This window comes from Theobroma cacao, chromosome 6 (genome assembly GCF_053813885.1).
Source record: "Theobroma cacao isolate CCN51 chromosome 6, ASM5381388v1, whole genome shotgun sequence".
Taxonomy (NCBI): domain Eukaryota; kingdom Viridiplantae; phylum Streptophyta; class Magnoliopsida; order Malvales; family Malvaceae; genus Theobroma; species Theobroma cacao.
Genome location: NC_142644.1, coordinates 18,665,891 through 18,688,070, shown reverse-complemented (window position 1 = coordinate 18,688,070; position 22,180 = coordinate 18,665,891). Strand labels below are relative to the sequence as shown.

The 22,180-nt window shown below is 36.4% G+C and overlaps 1 protein-coding gene across 1 annotated transcript; it reads left to right on the top strand.

Annotated features, from left to right (window-relative positions):
• Nucleotides 1-2,154: 2,154 nt before the first annotated feature.
• On the top strand, nucleotides 2,155-8,222 carry LOC148762122 (uncharacterized). The gene is made up of 2 exons (XM_088807723.1): nucleotides 2,155-3,160; nucleotides 8,122-8,222. The coding sequence occupies exons 1-2, from the start codon at nucleotides 2,161-2,163 to the stop codon at nucleotides 8,169-8,171; spliced, it is 1,050 nt and encodes a 349-aa protein (XP_088663849.1). The 5' UTR covers nucleotides 2,155-2,160; the 3' UTR covers nucleotides 8,172-8,222.
• The last annotated feature ends 13,958 nt before the right edge of the window (nucleotides 8,223-22,180 follow it).

Sequence of the window (22,180 nt, the reverse complement as noted above, 5' to 3'; positions counted from 1 at the left end):
AAGGAATTGTGAGGGTTCTAATGCTGAATTTGGCTTTATTTAAATGTATGTGGTAAATTAAGGTATTAGAGGAGAAATGAATTAATTTAGAGGTGATTTGGACACAATCGTCGATTAATCGGGTGATCGGTCGAATTTAATCGATACCGTGATTAAGCGGTAATCGGGTATATTTGTGCATTTACATATCAAGCATTAGTAGTTTAAATTAATTTATATCAATTTAGGGACAATATAGTAAATTCCTCGACTTGGTTATTTGTCAAGGTGGTGAGACGTCCGGAAAAGGCAAAGGAATTACGCCTGAGGACTATTAGTCAGAGTTCACCCGGAATCCGAATTTTCGACACCTGTGAGTGGACTGCCTATCAAAATTGTTTTGGGAATATGACTGTTTTGAACAAAGTGTTTGAATGATTTTATGCAATTTTTCATGAAAATGAATGCCTTGGGAACAAGCTTTTGAGAAAATGTTTATGTTATGAAATGTGGTTATTATGGATTTCTATGTGGCTGCATTATGTTGATATACATATGTGCTTGAATATAATGTTGTGTAATTATGTTGACTCGGCTATGTGCGAGTAGGGAGTGTGCATAAGCCGAGGATGACCCGGTTATGTGCGAGTAGGGAGTGCGCATAATCCGGTGATGACCCAGCCATGTGCGAGTAGGGAGTGCGCATGAGCTGGTGATGATGATGATGGGTTGGTGAGATGATGATGATGGGTATATACGTATATATATATACATATGTAAATGTGTGTGATATAGCAAATTGATGGACAATGATTTATGGTTGTAATGTACGTAAAATTTGACACATTATACTTTGAGAATTTTCATGAATGTTAGGTTGATTTTATTAGTTTAGTAGGATGGCTTTTGTTGAGTGAGGAAAAATGTTTATCTTGTTGCCTTGTTTTCACTGCATCGAAATTCATGCTCGCTGTAGCGAAAAAAAAACTCTGGGGTTTGGAGGGGTTTTAAATAGGAATGAACTAAATTGCATTGTTTGAAACAAGTGCATCATGATTTTAAATTTTTCCTAATTGTTGCTTGTTCCCTTCCTTGTTCACTCACTGGGTTTATACTCACCATTTTCAAATTCATGTTTTCAGATCACGAGGTAGCCGATAATTAGGACGAGGTGTCCTTGTAGATCTGTGTACATCTTCTGGTAGGTGTCTCGGCATTCGGTAGCTGTATATCCATCCGAGTCACTCCGCTGGAGGTCGAGTATTATTTTGTTATGTATAGATGAACTTAAATGTAAATTTTAAAAGAGTAATGCCAGTACGAGTTGGCAATGTGTATCACTATTTTGACTCAAAGTCATGAAATACGACTTAGTGATAATAAATAGAATCATAAGTAAAATAAATAATAGGCTTGCTTGGGTTTAGTGGATTACGTCCATTGGACCCATGCGCCGGTCATGACCCAGAATTTGGGTCGTGACCGTATTGGTATCAGAGCCCTAGGTTTGTCTAGGTCCTAGAACTTCCTTTTTGTTAGTCCAGCGGAGAGTCGGGTCTTTATGTGGGAACTTCAGTTGTAAAGTGTGAACCGCGGCACATTTTACAACCAAATGACCGCATAGATTCCCTATCTTAGAAACCACCTGTTGCTTTAAGTATGATTATAATATGTGTTTAATAACAGGCGTTTGCTTTTGTCTAGGTAAGAATGCCGCCTAAGACACGAGCCGCCTCAAGACGGGCAAGGGAGCAAGATGTTCCCATTGAGATGGCAGATAGACCACGGGCATCCACCCAGAGAGGCCGAGGTAGACGTTGCAGGGTCACTAGGCCGGTGGGGTTGGATACGCCTGTGAGTAGGCAAGAAGAGGGACAGTCCTCAAGTGATGTAGATAGACACCCAGCTAGGGGTATTACTATTGAGGATTTGGCGGCAGGCCTACAGGGAGTTAACCGGGTTGTAGAGATGATGGCGACCCGCATGGAAGATATACAAAGGGTAGTAGAGGGGAGACCTACAGTACAAGAATCCCCTAGCTCCCAAGGACAGGCCGATCACCAACATCATGAGGAGGAGAGGGGACATCTAGATATTTCTCTTCCTGACTTTCTCAAGCTTAAGCCTCCAACATTTTCAGGGTCTGATGCATCGGAGAAACCCCAGGTTTTCTTGGATAAGATGGAAAAAATTTGTAAAGCCTTGGGATGTTCTAGTGTTCGGTCAGTTGAGCTAGCCGCCTTCCAATTAGAGGATGTGGCGCAGGAATGGTATAGCTCTTTATGTAGAGGCAGACTGACTAATGCAACACCGTTGGCCTGGAGTGAGTTCAGTGTAGCCTTCTTAGATCGATTCTTACCACTCAGTGTGCGTAATGCTAGAGCTAGAGAGTTTGAGACTTTGGTACAGACTTCAAGCATGACGGTGTCTGAGTATGACATCAAGTTCACGCAGCTAGCTCGTTATGCGCCCTATCTCGTTTCTACTGAGGAGATGAAGATTCAGAGGTTTGTGGATGGGTTAGTGGAGCCATTATTTAGGGCTGTGGCATCCCGAGATTTCACTACCTATTCTGCAGCAGTGGATCGTGCTCAACGCATCGAGATGAGGACCAATGAGAGTAGGGCTGCGAGAGATAGAGCAAAAAGGGGCAAGACAGAGGGTTATCAGGGCCGTAGAGATTTCAGTAGTGGTGGTTCATCTTCTAGCCGTCAGGGTCCACAGAGGGACTCACGGTTACCGCAGCAGGGGAGTGACGCACCTGGTGCTAATATTAGGGTGGGACAGAGAACCTTTAGTTCTAGGAGGCAGCAAGATTCTAGACAGAGTAGTCAAGTCATTCGCTCTTGTGATACTTGTGGGAGACGACATAGTGGACGGTGCTTCCTTACTACAAAAACTTGTTACGGGTGCGGTCAACCTGGGCATATTAGGAGGGATTGTCCGATGGCACATCAATCACCAGATTCTGCTCGTGGTTCCACTCAGCCAGCTTCATCTGCTCCGTCAGTTGCTGTCTCATCTGGCCGGGAGGTTAGTGGATCGAGAGGTAGAGGTGCGGGTACTTCCTCTCAAGGCAGACCATCTGGGTCCGGACATCAAAGTTCTATTGGTAGAGGCCAAGCGAGGGTGTTTGCTTTAACACAGCAGGAGGCTCAAACATCCAATGCCGTGGTCTCAGGTATTCTCTCCGTTTGTAATATGAATGCTCGAGTACTATTTGATCCTGGTGCTACCCATTCTTTTATCTCTCCATGTTTTGCATCTCGGTTGGGTAGAGGTCGTGTTAGGAGAGAGGAACAATTAGTGGTGTCTACTCCTTTAAAGGAGATATTTGTGGCCGAGTGGGAATATGAGTCTTGTGTAGTGCGAGTCAAGGATAAAGACACTTCGGTGAATCTAGTGGTGCTAGACACCTTAGACTTTGATGTAATCTTGGGGATGAATTGGTTATCACCCTGTCATGCTAGTGTGGACTGCTATCATAAATTCGTTAGATTTGATTTCCCCGGTGAACCATCATTTAGTATTCAAGGGGATAGGAGTAATGCTCCAACCAATTTGATATCGGTCATATCTGCCAGAAGATTATTACGACAGGGTTGTATAGGTTACTTGGCTGTTGTAAAGGATAGTCAGGCAAAGATTGGAGATGTAACTCAAGTGTCGGTGGTGAAGGAGTTCGTGGATGTATTTCCTGAAGAGCTACCAGGTTTGCCTCCTGAACGGGAGGTTGAGTTTTGCATAGATTTGATTCCCGACACTAGACCTATATCCATACCCCCATATAGAATGGCACCTGCAGAGCTTAAAGAGCTTAAGGATCAGTTGGAGGATTTGTTGGATAAAGGTTTCATACGACCTAGTGTATCCCCATGGGGAGCACCAGTGTTATTTGTGAAGAAGAAAGATGGGTCACTTAGGCTGTGCATTGATTATCGACAGCTTAATAAAGTGACGGTGAAGAATAAATATCCTCTCCCAAGGATAGATGATTTATTTGATCAACTACAAGGAGCACAATGTTTTTCTAAGATAGATCTGCGATCTGGGTACCATCAGTTGAGAATCCGGAACGAAGATATACCCAAGACCGCATTTCGAACAAGATATGGGCACTATGAGTTCTTAGTGATGTCATTTGGGCTCACGAATGCTCCTGCAGCCTTTATGGATTTGATGAACCGAGTGTTCAAACCTTATTTGGATAAGTTTGTAGTGGTGTTTATTGATGATATTTTGATATATTCAAAGAGTCGAGAGGAGCATGAGCAGCATCTTAAGATAGTGCTCCAAATTTTGAGAGAACATCGATTGTATGCTAAGTTCTCCAAGTGTGAGTTTTGGCTCGAAAGTGTTGCATTCTTGGGGCATGTGGTATCTAAGGAGGGGATACGAGTTGATACAAAGAAAATTGAAGCAGTGGAAAAATGGCCAAGGCCAACATCAGTTACGGAGATTAGAAGCTTTGTGGGTTTAGCTGGCTATTATCGTCGCTTTGTGAAAGACTTCTCCAAAATAGTTGCCCCTTTGACTAAGCTGACACGTAAAGATACAAAATTTGAGTGGTCTGATGCTTGTGAGAATAGTTTTGAGAAGCTTAAGGCATGTCTCACCACAGCTCCAGTGTTAAGCCTGCCGCAAGGCACAGGGGGTTACACGGTGTTTTGTGATGCATCGGGGGTTGGTTTAGGATGTGTATTGATGCAACATGGGAAGGTGATTGCGTATGCATCTAGGCAACTTAAAAGGCATGAGCAGAATTACCCCATACACGATTTGGAAATGGCAGCAATCGTGTTTGCCTTAAAGATTTGGAGACATTACTTGTATGGTGAGACTTGCGAGATATACACGGACCACAAAAGTCTGAAGTATATATTTCAGCAGAGGGATCTTAACTTACGGCAACGTAGATGGATGGAGTTGCTAAAGGATTATGATTGTACTATTCTTTATCATCCCGGTAAGGCCAATGTAGTGGCGGATGCCTTGAGTCGAAAATCAATGGGAAGCTTGGCACATATTTCCATTGGTAGGAGATCTTTGGTTAGAGAGATCCATAGTTTGGGAGACATAGGTGTGCGTTTGGAAGTTGCGGAGACAAATGCTTTGCTAGCACACTTTAGAGTGAGGCCTATTTTAATGGACAGGATTAAAGAAGCACAAAGTAAAGATGAATTTGTGATTAAGGCCTTAGAGGATCCTCAGGGTAGGAAAGGAAAAATGTTTACTAAAGGCACAGATGGAGTGTTGAGGTATGGAACCAGACTTTATGTGCCTGATGGTGACGGGTTGAGGAGAGAAATATTAGAGGAAGCTCACATGGCAGCTTATGTGGTACATCCAGGGGCTACAAAAATGTATCAAGATTTGAAAGAGGTGTATTGGTGGGAAGGACTTAAGAGAGATGTAGCTGAGTTTGTCTCCAAGTGCCTAGTTTGTCAGCAGGTTAAGGCCGAGCATCAAAAGCCTGCAGGGCTACTACAGCCATTACCAGTACCCGAGTGGAAGTGGGAACATATTGCTATGGACTTTGTAACGGGTTTGCCTCGAACCAGTGGGGGATATGATTCAATTTGGATAGTAGTGGACCGGTTAACAAAGTCAGCTCATTTTCTTCCGGTTAAGACTACTTATGGGGCTGCCCAATATGCTCGAGTTTATGTGGATGAGATAGTGCGACTACATGGTATTCCCATTTCTATAGTATCTGACAGAGGAGCTCAGTTTACTAGTAGGTTTTGGGGAAAGTTGCAAGAAGCATTGGGCACTAAGTTGGATTTCAGCACAGCTTTCCACCCTCAGACTGATGGACAATCTGAACGGACCATACAGACATTGGAGGATATGTTGAGGGCTTGTGTGATAGACCTTGGTGTCAGGTGGGAACAATATTTACCCTTAGTGGAATTTGCCTACAACAACAGTTTCCAAACTAGCATCCAAATGGCACCATTTGAGGCCTTATATGGACGAAGATGTAGGTCACCCATTGGATGGCTAGAGGTGGGAGAAAGGAAACTTTTGGGGCCTGAATTGGTGCAGGATGCAACCGAGAAAATACACATGATCCGTCAAAGGATGTTAACAGCACAAAGTAGACAGAAATCATATGCTGATAACCGACGGAGAGACTTGGAGTTCCAAGTAGGAGATCATGTATTTTTGAAAGTTTCGCCAACTAAAGGGATAATGAGGTTTGGCAAGAAAGGGAAGTTAAGTCCTCGGTATATAGGGCCATTCGAGATCTTAGAAAAGGTTGGAGCGGTGGCTTATCGTTTGGCATTACCACCAGACCTCTCTAATATTCATCCCGTGTTTCATGTATCCATGCTTAGGAAGTACAACCCAGATCCATCACATGTAATACGGTATGAAACAATTCAGTTGCAAGATGATCTAACCTATGAGGAACAACCGGTAGCTATCCTTGATAGGCAAGTTAAAAAGCTCCGTTCAAAGGATGTAGCCTCAGTGAAAGTGTTGTGGCGGAATCACACTAGCGAGGAGGTAACGTGGGAAGCTGAGGATGAGATGCGGACAAAGCATCCACACCTCTTCGATATGTAAAGGTAAGCCACTCTACATTGAATTTAAATTCGGGGACCGAATTTTTATTAGTGGGGGAGAATGTGAGACCCTGTCAAGCTCGATTAAAAGACGGTATTGTATCGAGTGGTACAACTAAGTTAAATCGAGCCTTGAACTAGTTCAAATAGAAATTCTAAGAGGAATTTGAAAATTTTAAAACCAACAGAATGGTTTAGAATAGTGATTTGGAGTTCAAGGTCCAGTTTGGAGTCCATCAGAAAATTGACTAATTAGGGACAAAACGGTCATTTTACCATTTGATGATTAAATGGAGATTTTTAGCCAAGATTTGATCACATTTGACCAAGAATAATTATATGAAATATAATTATGATTATTGGAGTATAAAATGATGTTTAGTAGTGAAAAATTGTGATTCTCGGTATTTATAGAGCACAAGGGCAAAATGGTAATTTTGCCACTAGTGGACTAAACGAAAATTTTTTTTAAACAAATTTTGCCCCATTTAGTTAATATTGATCAATATTAGTGTTATTTTAGGTTGAAAAGTAGAAATAATGAGATTTCGGTACATTTCAGAGTATAAGGGCAAAATCGTAATTTTTTTGTCTCGGGGGCAAATCAGTAAAATTTTCGGCCCAGCACTTGTCAAGACCAAGGGATTTTAATTGTGGTAGGATTGGATAAATACCAGAATATTTGTGGTGGAAAATTAAGAAGAAAAAGTCAAAAAGTTAAAAATTTGGCCAATAAGCATGTGACACATGGCATGCTTGATTATTTTATTATTTTCTATAGAAATCAGCCCATTAAATCCCCAATTCCCTCACCATATTCGGCCTAGACATCCAGCAACCAGAAAAAAGGAAGAACAAAAGGAAAAACAAGAAAACCTAGGTGGAAATTCAAAGAAAAAGTGAAGAAATCAAGGAAACAAGCTAGGTAAGTTAAAATTTCTTTAATTCTCCTTGATACCTAGCTTACCCATGCTTTTGTTCTTGATTTCCATGGTTGAATATTGAGTTATCATGATGAATTCAATTCTGAAAAATGGGTATGGAAGAGGAATTGTTGTTGGAATAATTTGATTTTAGACTATGTTAGTGTTTAGAGATAGTTAAGCATGGTTATGAACAAAAACACTAAAGAAATATTTAATTTCTCTAGGGTTCCTTGTTGGCTGAACCATGAGGGCTGAATATCAATGGGGGATTGTTTTTATTTCAAGGAAAATGGCATGGAAAATGATGAAGTAAGGTGAAACAGTTATGTAGAAAAAATTCGATGCTAGTACACCAAATGACCAAATTTTTTTTCTATAAGGAATTGTGAGGGTTCTAATGCTGAATTTGGCTTTATTTAAATGTATGTGGTAAATTAAGGTATTAGAGGAGAAATGAATTAATTTAGAGGTGATTTGGACACAATCGTCGATTAATCGGGTGATCGGTCGAATTTAATCGATACCGTGATTAAGCGGTAATCGGGTATATTTGTGCATTTACATATCAAGCATTAGTAGTTTAAATTAATTTATATCAATTTAGGGACAATATAGTAAATTCCTCGACTTGGTTATTTGTCAAGGTGGTGAGACGTCCGGAAAAGGCAAAGGAATTACGCCTGAGGACTATTAGTCAGAGTTCACCCGGAATCCGAATTTTCGACACCTGTGAGTGGACTGCCTATCAAAATTGTTTTGGGAATATGACTGTTTTGAACAAAGTGTTTGAATGATTTTATGCAATTTTTCATGAAAATGAATGCCTTGGGAACAAGCTTTTGAGAAAATGTTTATGTTATGAAATGTGGTTATTATGGATTTCTATGTGGCTGCATTATGTTGATATACATATGTGCTTGAATATAATGTTGTGTAATTATGTTGACTCGGCTATGTGCGAGTAGGGAGTGTGCATAAGCCGAGGATGACCCGGTTATGTGCGAGTAGGGAGTGCGCATAATCCGGTGATGACCCAGCCATGTGCGAGTAGGGAGTGCGCATGAGCTGGTGATGATGATGATGGGTTGGTGAGATGATGATGATGGGTATATACGTATATATATATACATATGTAAATGTGTGTGATATAGCAAATTGATGGACAATGATTTATGGTTGTAATGTACGTAAAATTTGACACATTATACTTTGAGAATTTTCATGAATGTTAGGTTGATTTTATTAGTTTAGTAGGATGGCTTTTGTTGAGTGAGGAAAAATGTTTATCTTGTTGCCTTGTTTTCACTGCATCGAAATTCATGCTCGCTGTAGCGAAAAAAAAACTCTGGGGTTTGGAGGGGTTTTAAATAGGAATGAACTAAATTGCATTGTTTGAAACAAGTGCATCATGATTTTAAATTTTTCCTAATTGTTGCTTGTTCCCTTCCTTGTTCACTCACTGGGTTTATACTCACCATTTTCAAATTCATGTTTTCAGATCACGAGGTAGCCGATAATTAGGACGAGGTGTCCTTGTAGATCTGTGTACATCTTCTGGTAGGTGTCTCGGCATTCGGTAGCTGTATATCCATCCGAGTCACTCCGCTGGAGGTCGAGTATTATTTTGTTATGTATAGATGAACTTAAATGTAAATTTTAAAAGAGTAATGCCAGTACGAGTTGGCAATGTGTATCACTATTTTGACTCAAAGTCATGAAATACGACTTAGTGATAATAAATAGAATCATAAGTAAAATAAATAATAGGCTTGCTTGGGTTTAGTGGATTACGTCCATTGGACCCATGCGCCGGTCATGACCCGGAATTTGGGTCGTGACAAGTTTGGCTTTTAAAGTGTGTGACTAGAATGGATTATAAAATAGCTATTTAAATGACTAGATATGTATGGGAATCTTTTAGTATGACAGGGATAAATTGGTAATATAATTATTGAGAAAGGTTATAGAAGGAAGCAATAAGGTTATAAATGACATTCGAAATGGATAACATGATTAAGTTGATGATTGTAATTTAAGCATGAAAAGGATTACTCAGTGATGCCATGACATTATGAGGTAATAATTGGGCACAAATATAGCCCAATGAAGTTAAATTATGGAATATGAGGAATATGAAATTTTGATTTAGTAAGGATTGTGAGAATAAAGTGAGGAGGAAGCTGAGCTGTTTTCGTAATTAATTATACTGAAAGTCAATAAAATTATTGGAGTACAAGACAAGGAAGATAATTAGATAGGGATGACAATAAATTTGAGGAAAGCTATAGACAGTAAGCAACTTATGTGTGAGATGGTATATGTGTTATGAATTTATTACACCGAATGGAAAGGATGTTTTAAGGTAGGATTCTATGAATGTTGATGAAAGTCAAAAGATGGCATGAGATGAAAGTATTAACTTGGCTTAATGCGTATGACAAGCAAAGAAAAGGTATCTATACTTATGGAACTCATGATATATGCCTAGAAGGGAAACCCAATGGTTAAGGATGATTGATGTAGTGACTTTGAATGCAGACAAATAGCTTTGATGAGGAAATTTTTAGTAGTCACAACGTCGCAGCACTGACTGTCCAACGTTGCAATGCTCCGAATACCTCACGCCTATTGTAATATCCCGCACTCTCGTTGGACACAAATAAGACCTTATTGATCAAATAGATGATCGTTTGATGCGAATTGACGTGCTAAAGAGTGACAAAGGATGAAAGGAACGTTCAAGAATAAAATGCTTCGCGAGTGCAGAAACAATAATTAAATAATAATATTTTCATTGGAGAGGAATTAGTAAGCTAAAGGATGATTCGAAAGTAAACCGAGATGTAATGATGTGTTTCGGGACCAAAGAAGGCAAGTGAAAAATTTTGAAATAAAATAATATTAAAATATTAATATTTTATATGTTGTCGGAATTAGTCATGAAAAATGGAATATGACTAATTTAAGTGGGGGAGAAGAAGTAAAGAAGAATTTTGAAGGAAAACGACGATAATTGTGATAGCGTGATTTTATTAAATCGAGCTAACGCGGGTAAGTAAATATTTAAATATTATGGTGACATCGCGTTGAAATGCGATCTCGATATTTTGATTATACACGTGAAAGAAAAGGAAGATAGAAGGAAATTAGAATTTTTACACGTGTTGAAAGAATTAATTTTAAAATATGAAAATTTGAGGGAGGTGTGTTAAATAAAATGAAGTTAAGGCATAATATGTAAATTTTATTGTTTTGAAGAAATAAAAATAAAATGGATGATAAAATAATGAAGAAAAGATGTTGAAAAGTCAAACAATATTTTTATATGTACATGAGTGGCCACATGAGTCAAGAATGGGAATGATTTGGTTTGGATGGAAATGAAGAAAAGTCAAAGTCAATTGGAAGAATACTAAATTGGAACCAAGTGAAGTGAATGGCCTGTTGAACAAAGGAAGAAAAGAAAGATAAAAAAATAAAGAAAACAAAAGAGAAGAGTGTAGAAAGGAAGGTGGGGGCCGGTCATGTGAGGAAAGAAAAAGGAAGTGAGAAAAGTTAAGTCGGTTAGTGAAGAAGAAAAAAGAAGAAAAATAAAGGAAGAAAGAAATAAAGAGAAAAAGGGAGAGAAAGAACCATGGGAGAGGAAAAGCAAAGAGAATGGTTTTACTGCACTTTGAGGAAGGAAAAAAGAGCTTTTTGCTCCAATTTTTGGAGGAAGAAGAAAGCTGATTTTTTTTAGGTAATTCGTTGGAATTTTTGAGGTTTTTATGGTTGATTTTGGTGCTGAAAATTCAAGGTTTTTGCTGCTGAAATTGTGTGAATTTGCAGCTGGAAATTTTAGAGGTTTTGCTACCATTGAAGGATAGCAAAGTGATGCCGATTTGTGCAAAAAAGTTGGAGCTATTTGATGCTAATTTGTGCAGAAAAATTGGAGTTGTTTGTGTAGAAAAATTGTTGTTTGCTGTCAATTTGTGCAGAAAATTGGACAGCTTGGTGATACCAAAATTGAAGAGTTTTGTTGCTGGAAATTGAGCTGGAAATCTGCTGATTTTAAAGCAGAAAATGGCAGCAAAAAGGGTGAGAATGAGGCTTTTGGTGATCGATTTTGAGAGCAAGCCACGGTGGTGAAGAGAGGAAGCCATGGTTGTGAAGAGAGGAAGCCACGGTGGTGAAGGGAAGCCACGGGTTGGAAAGAAAAGAAAAAGAAGAAGAAACATGGAAGAGAGAAAAAGAAAGAAAAAAGAAAAGAAAAGAAATAGAAAATAAATGGGCATGACCCAATAGAAAATAAGTGGGCATGGCCTAATATGAAATAAAAATAAATGGACTTGGCCCAAATAGGAAAAATGGAGAAGCCCATGGAGAGGGCCCAAAGGTCATAAAGAAATGAAAAAGGCCCCATGGTAAGTTAATGTTATATTTTAAGGTTTATGGGTAGTTTAATATTGTACATATTTTGGATGAAAAATATGCAAGTTGCTTAAGGAAATTTTAATTAAGTTGCTACCCATACAAATGTGTGATTAAGTATACTGAGTTTAAATTGTTACTAGGAAAGTTTGTCGTGGAGGAGTGCTGAACGAAGTAGGTGACCTACAACTAGGAATAATTATACACCCGTACAAATCAATAGTAAAGTAATATCCCATTATTATGAGGTGAGTAAGGGGTGTCAATTTTAAAAATTCCGTATATATATACATGTACGTATATTTTACGTGAAGTGCAAAATTTATGAAAAGCATTTGTTGATAGAATTTTAAGAAATTGTGGGTGTAAGTTATTTTTAGAAATCATTTGGAATATATATATATATATATATATATATATATTATACGTAAAGTGTTTTAAATCGGGAAACAAGCTTTTCGAAAAGATTTACATCAAAGGAAATTGTGCCTTATTGTTCGTGTGGTGTGCATTCATGAAATTTATTACATATTCACCATGCTATTTTGATACAAAATATCATGTAAATATTTACAATGAACATTTTACGAAAATAGAGTTTTAACATAATACGGGGATCTATATTTTGAGAAAGATTTAAAATATCCCCTTGAAGATCAAATTTGAATTCTTTTAAAAGGTGATTTCATTTTAACCAAGAAATTCAAGAGTAATTGGAGACTACTTCTTGTTGTGTTATAAATTGTATTTCGAATCGAATGGCTTATGATAATGTCGACATGAATGGTTGGATTGGTATTTGTATTAAAAGTGTATAAATTGTTATTTACCTTGATAGGCTAGATTGTGATATAATTGCCATGTCATGCGGTTGAAATTTTATTGATTGGTGGGATAATTATGAGTTTGCTACAATGGGTGGGTTTCCGTGGACCAGCCTATTAGAGGGGCACGGTAAACCTCGTTATATCTTACCTCAGTATGAGAGGTGCGGGTGGATAACTCCTGAGGCTAACACTTTTAGAGTTCACTTCACGCCAAACCACCACGTGAGCGGGAACTCAGCCAACGCCAAGGAACTACTATGTTTGTAAAATAAAAACATGATTTATGCATACATAACTTTTTAACAGCCTTGGCGGACTCAGTTTGGGATAGCCCTCGGCCAAGGTATCCCTGATAACTGAGTATGATAATGATTTTGGCACGAGCCAAAGTTTTTAAGAAAGTCATAAGCCATGTTATTTATTTTTGACAAAAATGTAATGGTTTTATATGAGTTGAAATAAGTTTTAATATTATGAATTATATTTCTTTGCATGGTGAAAATGGAATTAAACTGTTTTTCGCAGCTCCTCTATTTGTTTATCTGTGAAATGAATCTGTAATTCCTTGCATATGGGGCGAGTTATGATTTGTGCATGATTTAAAATATTATTTGGTTTTACGAGAGCTTGCTAAATTTTATTGATTTGATTTGAAAATGATTATTAATATATTTTGATGCGAAAAATTTTATTACTTTGATTATTTATACTTTATAAGAAATTCTCGATTTTTATATAAGGCACAAACCCTTGTTTGAAACGAGTTGATTTTATAATCCTGCATTTTTATATTCAACTGATCTCCCATTTACTTGTTTCCCATCTACGCCCTACTCGTTGAGTCGATGATTATCACTGAGTCTATGAGACTCACACTCCTTTATTTCTCTTTTTACAGATAGGGATTAGCCTAGCGTGTAGTCAGTGACGTGTTCGGACCATCGTGAATAGGTCAAGGCATCTCTTAGCATTTTATTCTAAGTTGCTCCGCTATTAGAGGTCGAATCGTAGCACTTTGTTTATTAAGTTGTAAACGAATATTAATGTTGATATAAGTAAATAATTGGAGATCATGGATTTCAATGTATATACTTGTGAATAAATGGTTTAAAGATTGAATTGATTATTATGTTTATGGTTCAAGTCATGATATGATAGAATAATGTTTTAAGTACCAACATGGAATGGTGATTGTATATAGTGAACTACTGGGCACTTTCAGAAAGGCTTGTTCGGGACTTAACGGGTCTTTTTCGGAAGTCTTGGATGCTAGCAGCGATCGAGGAGAGGTCGTTGCACTTATGATACATGAGTCAGATGGGACTGACACGATAATGAGCTTACAAATTGAATTTCGGTTATTGGTTATTGAGCTTTGTTATTTAAGAGTTTTAAATATTCTAGAGAATGTCTACTTGAATAAATTGAAAAGCTTCTTTATCGCCTTGTGTATGGGCATATAATTAAAAGAAAAATTGAAAGATTCTTGAGATGGCTATATTGAGATAAAATACCAAGTGATGAAAGTGTGAATGAAGGATTATAAGGGTGGTATAGAAAACAAGTTTATATAGAATATCATTATGAGAATTTACAATTTCTGTTTTGATTTGGTTAAATGACAAGAGTTAGTAACAACACGAGGCCAATTGTGTAGCACCCTAGAAACCTATGAAGACGAGTTGGGGATTGAACGGATGAGTATGTATTTATATACCTTTAAGATTAAGTGTTTTAGGAACGCACAAACATCCTTGAGAAGAAATTTCTAATCATACACGGCAAGTATAAAATGTGAGATTTTTAAAACTTGCCAAGGAGCCTAACGGCTAAGTCACAAGCTAAGTAATCACATGTTGTGAGACATAAGTCTAAGATAGATATTCCCAAGGAGATGCTCAAGAGGAGTTTTGCTATGGATTTTGTGAAAGTTAGCATTAAGTTATGTGGCTATAAAGAGAAAGCAGTAAGCTGGAAGTGAAATTTGTGTTGATGTTAAAAAATACTTAAGAAGAACTTTGTTTCAAGCCTTGCAGTTCCAAGTACAAACTACAGATTGGTCCAAGGAGAATAATGTCACATTAGTATAGAATAATAGAACAAAGGATGATTGAAGATAATTTGGATGATGAAGCCAATAATGAAAACTTCCTAAGGTAGAATGGAAATTGGAATTTGAAAATGATTAAGGCATGCATGATTCGAATCAGTCTAAGTTTTTTTAAGTGACATTTAGTAAGTGAGATGTGATTAATGACATTGTGATGTGAGGATATAGCACGATGAAACTCAAGCATATGATTGGAAATGATATAAATGATATGAAGTTATACGCAAGCATAATAAGAAGGTTGACATGCACTATAAGGATTATTATATTGAATCTAGGATTAGGATGCGGATGAATAAAGGGAAATGTAGTCCAAGGCATGTGAACACATGGATCCCTATACATAACGAGAGATGTTGACATTTGAAAATGCATGTACATATGTATATATATGAAATTGATGACTTCACTAACTAGGGTGAAGAATTGTTCTCAATAATTGGGAGACTTTAAAAAAATGTCCAGTGGGGTCAGTGAGCTAAAGTGTTATCGGGCATGCAATGAACGATTAAAGTTATGAGTGACTTTGAAGGTAAGCCTTGGATTGTTTAAGTTCTCAATGGACCTTTATTAAAGGAAGTGTATGGAAAAGCATAAGATGAATGAATCAAGGTTGAGAAATTTGGCATGGAGCAAATTAATAAAATGATGATTAGGTATACATAAGTAAGTATAATATGTGATCAAAATCGGTATAATTGAGATGAAGTTATGGTTCAAATTTAATAAGGGTGATAAAGGCATGCTTAGTGACTCGATATAAGAGATCATGATTGTGAAAGGCACTGCTGATCATGTTCCAAAGGATGATAATTGCCATAAATGAAGTATTTAATTGAACTGAAGGTGAACGAGGTGAATAAATTGAATGTCCCTATAGAAGGAGAAAAGGAATAGGATCATAGAAGGAGATTGATAATGCAATATCAATGTGAATTCGAGGATGAATTTTATTTAAGTGGGGAAGATTGTGATACCCCATATTTTGAAACAATGATTAATAAAGTTAATCACATGCAAATTGAGGTCAATTATAATGTTTAAAAGTGATGAAAGATGAAAGGAATAGTTTAGGATAAAATATTTCGCACGCGAGGAAATAACAATAAAATAATAATATTTTTACCGAAAGAGAATTTATGAGATAAAAGGGTGATTCAGAAGTCAATTGAGGCATAATAAGATATTTTAGGTATCAAGGAGACAAGAGGAAATTTTTAGAATAAAATAATATTTTATTAATAAAATAATATTAAAATATTAATATTTAACCTAATGTTGAAATCAAAATCAATTATGAAGAAGGATCATATGGTTGATCCAAGTGGGGGAGAAGAAATACAAATAAATTTTTGGAAATGAGGGACGAAAGTGAAATACGCGTGTTTTGCTAAGTCGAGCCAACACGGATAAGTGAATATTTAAATGTTATGGTAATACTGCGTTGAAGTACAATTTTGATAATTTGGTAGTACACGTACAGAGGAAGGAAGATAGATAAAAATTGAAATTTTTAGACGTATTAAAAGGATCGAATTTGAAATATAAAGATTGAAGGATATGTAGTGGAATTTATGAGAGAAATAAAATGAACATATAGTAAAATAATAATAGTATATATAAAATATATATATATATATATATATATAAAGATAGACCAACATGGGCAGCCGCCCATGTGGTCAATAAAAAGAGTCAAAAGACTCTTTGATTTGTTTGATGGAGGGAGGCCGGCCATGTGGAACAAAATGAAGAAAGGAAGAAAAATGTGAGGGGCCGGCCAAGTTGGAATAAAATGGAAAGAATAAAATATATATATATATATATATATATATATATATGGGTGAATAAGTAAAGTGAAGAAGACAAGATGAAAGAGAGAAGTCGGTTAGTGAAGAAAAGAAACAAGAAGAAGGCGTGAGCAAAGAGAACAAAAAGAAACAAGAGAAAGCCGAGCATAAGAAAGCAAGTGAGAGGAGAAAGAGCTAAGTTGAGGGGGCAATTTTGCTGCAAATTTTGGAGGAGGAAAGAACTGATTTTGAGGAAGGAAGGAGCAGCTGTGGCTGCTGATTTTTGAGGCTTTAATTGCTGATTTTGGAGGCTAAAAAGTATAGTTTTGCTGCTAGTTTTGGAGGCTGAGAAGTGTAGATTTTTGCAACTGATTTTGAAGGTTGTAAGGTGTGGTTTTGGTTGTTAATCTTTGTTGTTTTGGCTACTGATTTTTTGAGGGAAAATAGAGCAGCTTAGCTGCTAATTTTGGAGCCAATATGAGCAGCTTTGACTGCTAAAAATTGAAGGTTGAAAAAGCTAGAAAGTGTGGTCGGTGGTGAGATGGAGAGAGAGGAAGAAATTTGGGACAGCTTGTGCATGTGAGAAAAGAAAAAGAAAGACAAGTAAGGGTTGTTGGACAGTGGAAGAAAGAAAGAAAGAAAAGAAAAGAAAAGAACAAGAAAGAAAAATGGGTATGACCCAACAAGAAAGAAAAATGGGCATGGCTCAACAAGAAAGAAAAATGGGCATGGCCCAATAGAAAGAAGTTGAGGAGAGATCATAAAAGAGCCCAATAGCCATAAAGGAAGAAAGGCCCAAGAGAGAATGAAGGTGAAAAAAAAATTGGATTTGAACTAATCTAGTCCAAAAAGGTAAAGAAATTTTCTTTGCTTTTATTTGGCCTATTATGAAATTGTATTATTTTAAGTTAGCCATTTGTTTAATTAAATTTTTTATTATTAGTGATATGAATTAAATTTAAGTTACTTTAATATAACATTTAAATATTTTATTAGGAGGTGTCATAGGACTAAAGTAAAAAATAAAATGTGAAATTTACGAATAGTGCTCGAATGAAGTTAAGAAATTTTAAATTATTCATTGTGAAGAATTATTGATGTCGGAGGAGTTTAGATGCATAATTTGGTTGAGAGTATTAAGTTGAATGGTAAAATATTGGAAGAAATGAGGAGAAATAATGTAGATTTATAATAGAATGAGAGAGAGAAGTGGAATTGATGCACTAAGTATATTGGATTTAAATTGTTGCTAGGAAAGTTTGTTGTGGGAGCGTGCCGAACGACGTAAGTGACTAACAACTAAGAATAATTATACGAGCACGAATCAATAGCGACGTAAAAATCCCGCTATTGTGAAGTGAGTAACCTTATCATCATTTTAATTATCTAAAGTGGTCTTTTTATTCGATTTTGTGAATTTTATGGAAAATGTGTTTAAATGAAATGAATTTATAAATTATCTTGAAATTGAATGATGACTTTGAAAATAGAGTAATTGGAGACCACTTGATATATTGTAAATTTATGGTTTTAATTGATTGGCTTATGATAAATCGGGCATGATTGGCTAGTTGGCAATTGTATTGAAATACGGATTGTTTGTTTGCCTTCACAGGCTGTGAATTACAATAATTGCCATTTCATGCTATTGAATTTTATTGATTGGTGGGATAATTATTAGCTTACTGTAGTAGGCGGGTTCCGTGGACTAGCCTATGAGAGGGGCACGGTAACCCCGTTTATATGTACTCACCTCGGTTGTAGAGGCACGTAGGGTAACTCCTGAGGTGATATTTGAGTTCACTTCACGTCGAACCACCAAGTGATGGTGAACTCAGCCAACGCCAAGGAATGGCTGTGATGTTCAACGAAAAATGTGTTTTATGTGAAGTGTGAATTTTTAACAGCCTTGGTGGGCTCGAGAGTACGCCTCTGATCAAGGTGTCATCGAGTACTATTTGATGGCATGAGCCAAATGTTTAGGAAAGTCATAAGCCTTAATGAGAAATTATATGAAATACAACCGTTTGCGTGGGTTGGGATGAATTTTCAAATTGTGAAATACGTAATGTGATGGGATATTTCTATTGTCTCCTTTTACTCGACTTTAGCTGATTTAAATGATGTTTGTTTACTCACTAGGATTTTATAATCTCACCACCCTCCTTTTCACCCATTTCAGGCTCAGAATAGACTGTAGATAGCTAGTATCGTCGAAGACTACAGTTCGACTTGCATCATCCAAAAACTGTAAGTTCATTTCTTTTGATACTTTTGGTCATTTGTGGGTACATGTGTCATTGTAAATTAAATTTTATACTTTGGTTATCTGTATTATAGTATGTATGAATTTATTTAGCTTTTACACTACAAAAATTATTTACCGGTAACTCTATAAATATTGTTTTATAAGAAAATATAATATTTTTGTTATATTCAAATAGATATAGTTTTCGTTTAAAATGAATGTTTTAGACGTCTAAATTTATTTTTGATTATGAAATATGTGTTTTCCACTCGTATACTACTTTTTTAACTAGTTTCGAGATTAATGTGGAAAAATGACCAAAATGCCCCTGTGAGACAAAAATTATTTTTCTATTGTTTTGATTTGGAAATAGTTTATAACCACTCAAAACATGTTATTTTACAACTGATGATCACAGGGGAGGTGAGAAAACTGATATTAAAGCCTTACAAGGTTTCGATCGGCATATCGGGTGATGAATGTCTATCGGGACATCGCGGCTATTGTCACGGGCTCGAGGAGAGTACCGGGTCGTGATAATAAAGGTATAGAGACATGGCTCAAAAGTCTTGATACCTGGCACAAAGTATAGAAACTTGGTGGTCTTGATACTGGCACAAAATATAAAGATTTTGTGATCTCAATACCTCACCTCAAGAATTCAAATTTTAGAGTGCAAATGCAAAATTATCGAGATACCCTTTGAAGGTATTGATACCTTGCTTCAAGAAAGCCTAAAAAAGACAGAAATAACCGTTAGTCTCTTCACCAAATCATCTCCAATGGCTACAAAGCTTTTCCAACACATTTACAAGTTGAGAAAGTAGAGGAAAATATCATTTGATCAAGGACCAAGCAAGATCAAGAAAAAGAAGAAAAGAAAAAGGAAAAACTAACCTAGAGCAAGCCACTCACATTCTTCCATAAAGCTTGTGACCTATCTTTAAGGTTTAAATTTTTTGTGCTTTCACTCATATATTTTGTAATCATCTTTTAGCTCATTTCAAACTCTTCCTCCATGTAGTTACTTAACAAAATCAACCTTCTAGAGGTATATGTGTTTCATTGTTATAAGAGAGAAAAGGTTATGTTTAAACCTTTAAAAGGCAATGTTGTAAAGATTTTGCTTGATCCTTGAAAAGGTTGAGGTTATGTTTGATCCTTGAAAAGACGTATAGTTCTACCTAATCCTTGGAAAGGATAAGGTTACGTCTAATCCTTGGAAGGGTGCATAGGTTTTGCTTAATCCCTGAAAAGGCATTATAAGGGTTGTGATTCAGCTTGTGAAAGGCACCTTTGTATAGTTTATACTTGAGCCTTGAAAAAGTATTTGGTATAGTGGATTACAAACTCCTTAGTGAGCCAAGGAAGAGGATTTGGGTGCATATGGAGAGTGCCAAACCTCTATAAATTCTTGTGTTTTTTTAGTCTTCTTCGTACTCTTGATCTTGTGCATTTTGTTTTGAAAAAGTTTTTGAAATTCATTTTCACTTGTGCTTTTCACTTTGCTTTTAAAAGTTTTAAGAATTTGTTTTTATACCTGTTTATTCTTAAACTCACTCTTCAAATCCTCTTGATTCACTTTGATATGTTTGTATACTTTACTTTGAAGAGTTTTTACAAATTTTTTTCAACTTGGATATTCATTTCTTTTAGTTTATTCTAAAGTTAAAACAAATTTGTGAAATTGTCTTTAAGCTTAAAAGTTCAACTGTTGAAAAGAATTTTTGGAAATCCAATTCACCTTCCCTCTTGGATATTTCCTCATTATTATTAAGCTAACATGTCTAACATCATCCAACATTAAAAAAGGTGATGCTAAATTGTCACAACCCAATTTTTGGACCATGATCGGCGCAAGGGCCCAATGGGCTCAGCCCACCAAGCCCAAGCAAGCCTACGTAATTGATCTTATACATTAATCCCTATTCTCTTATAATCCAAAGCTCGAAATGTTCAAATATCGTTTCTTTGAAAACGATTCATAAAACCCAATCATACATTTACAATGGCATCATCCACCAATATATTCATAAATAGATTAACAAATTATTCTTAATGTTTCACATTAAATATTAATATACACATAATTAGATCTTGACCGTCGGCGGAGTGACTCTAGGCATGATTGATAACATTTAGTGTCACGTTAAACCTACCGAACAATGTATAGGGAGGACACCGCGTTCTAGGATCCAACCACCTTTAACTCAAGAAACCTAAAACATGAATTTTTAAAAACGTGAGTACAAACTCAGTGAGTGAACATAGCAAGGGAACAAGCATCAATACAGGAAGTTTTAAAAAAAAACATGATGCACTTATGTTGAAAACAATGCAATTTAGCTCAATTTTTTGTCACAACAAAAATCCGTTTTTGCTGTAGTAAAAATCAAGTGGAAACCATTTCTCAAGTTTTAACATTCAAAAATCGATGCAACCACAATATAATTTCCAAAACCTCTATATATATATATATATATATAACATATATAAACATACATACGATCTCCGTCCTCACCCCAACTCTCTCTCAGCTTATGTACACTCCCACACTGTACATTGTTGGGTCATCATCAGCTCATGTGCACTCCCTACTCACATATAGCTGGGTCATCATCAGCTCATGTGCACTCCCTACTCGCACATAGTTGGGTCATCATCAGCTCATGTGTACTCCTCCACACATGGCTGGGTCAGCACAGCTCATGTGCACTCCTACACCGCACATGGCTGGGTCATAATTATCACACAAAAGTATCATTTGATGTATAATATACACATCAACATAATGTAGAAACTCATGAATTCATCATGTTCACATGTCATAATATCAAAACATTTCATCAAGGGCTTGTTCCCATGCAATTTTTTTAAAGAAAAACCACTAAAATATTTCAAGTGGCTCAATCAAGCATATAATCATTTATTCCAAAACATTTTAATGCAAGTTGACTCACCTGGCAACAACGAGATATTAAGTTGCTATTTGTTCGAAGGTGTCTCTAACTATTTTCACTGGTCGATCGCTCGTTATTTACTCCAGCACGCCACCATAGTATTCTAACCTTATCTTTGCACTTCCTAGCAATAATACGAACTCAATATATTTAATTACATACGTATACAGGCAGCACTTCAATCAATTAATCCTTATTTAAATTTATATTTTTCATCTTATCATGAAACCATCTTCAATTAACTCACATCTTAATACATTTTTACTAAAATTACTTATATCCATTGCTTACGTAATTCCTTAGATTATATCACCGGTAACTTATTTATGATGTCACGTGCCTACTTCAACCTTTCTAA

What these genes read in the sequence shown, in the direction of transcription:
- LOC148762122 (XM_088807723.1), top strand. Translation starts at nt 2,161, where the DNA reads ATGGAAAAAATTTGTAAAGCCTTGGGATGTTCTAGTGTTCGGTCAGTT. An exon ending in ATCCAATGCCGTGGTCTCAG is followed by an intron (nt 3,161 to 8,121) that starts GTATTCTCTCCG and finishes TTATTTGTCAAG; the next exon opens with GTGGTGAGACGTCCGGAAAA.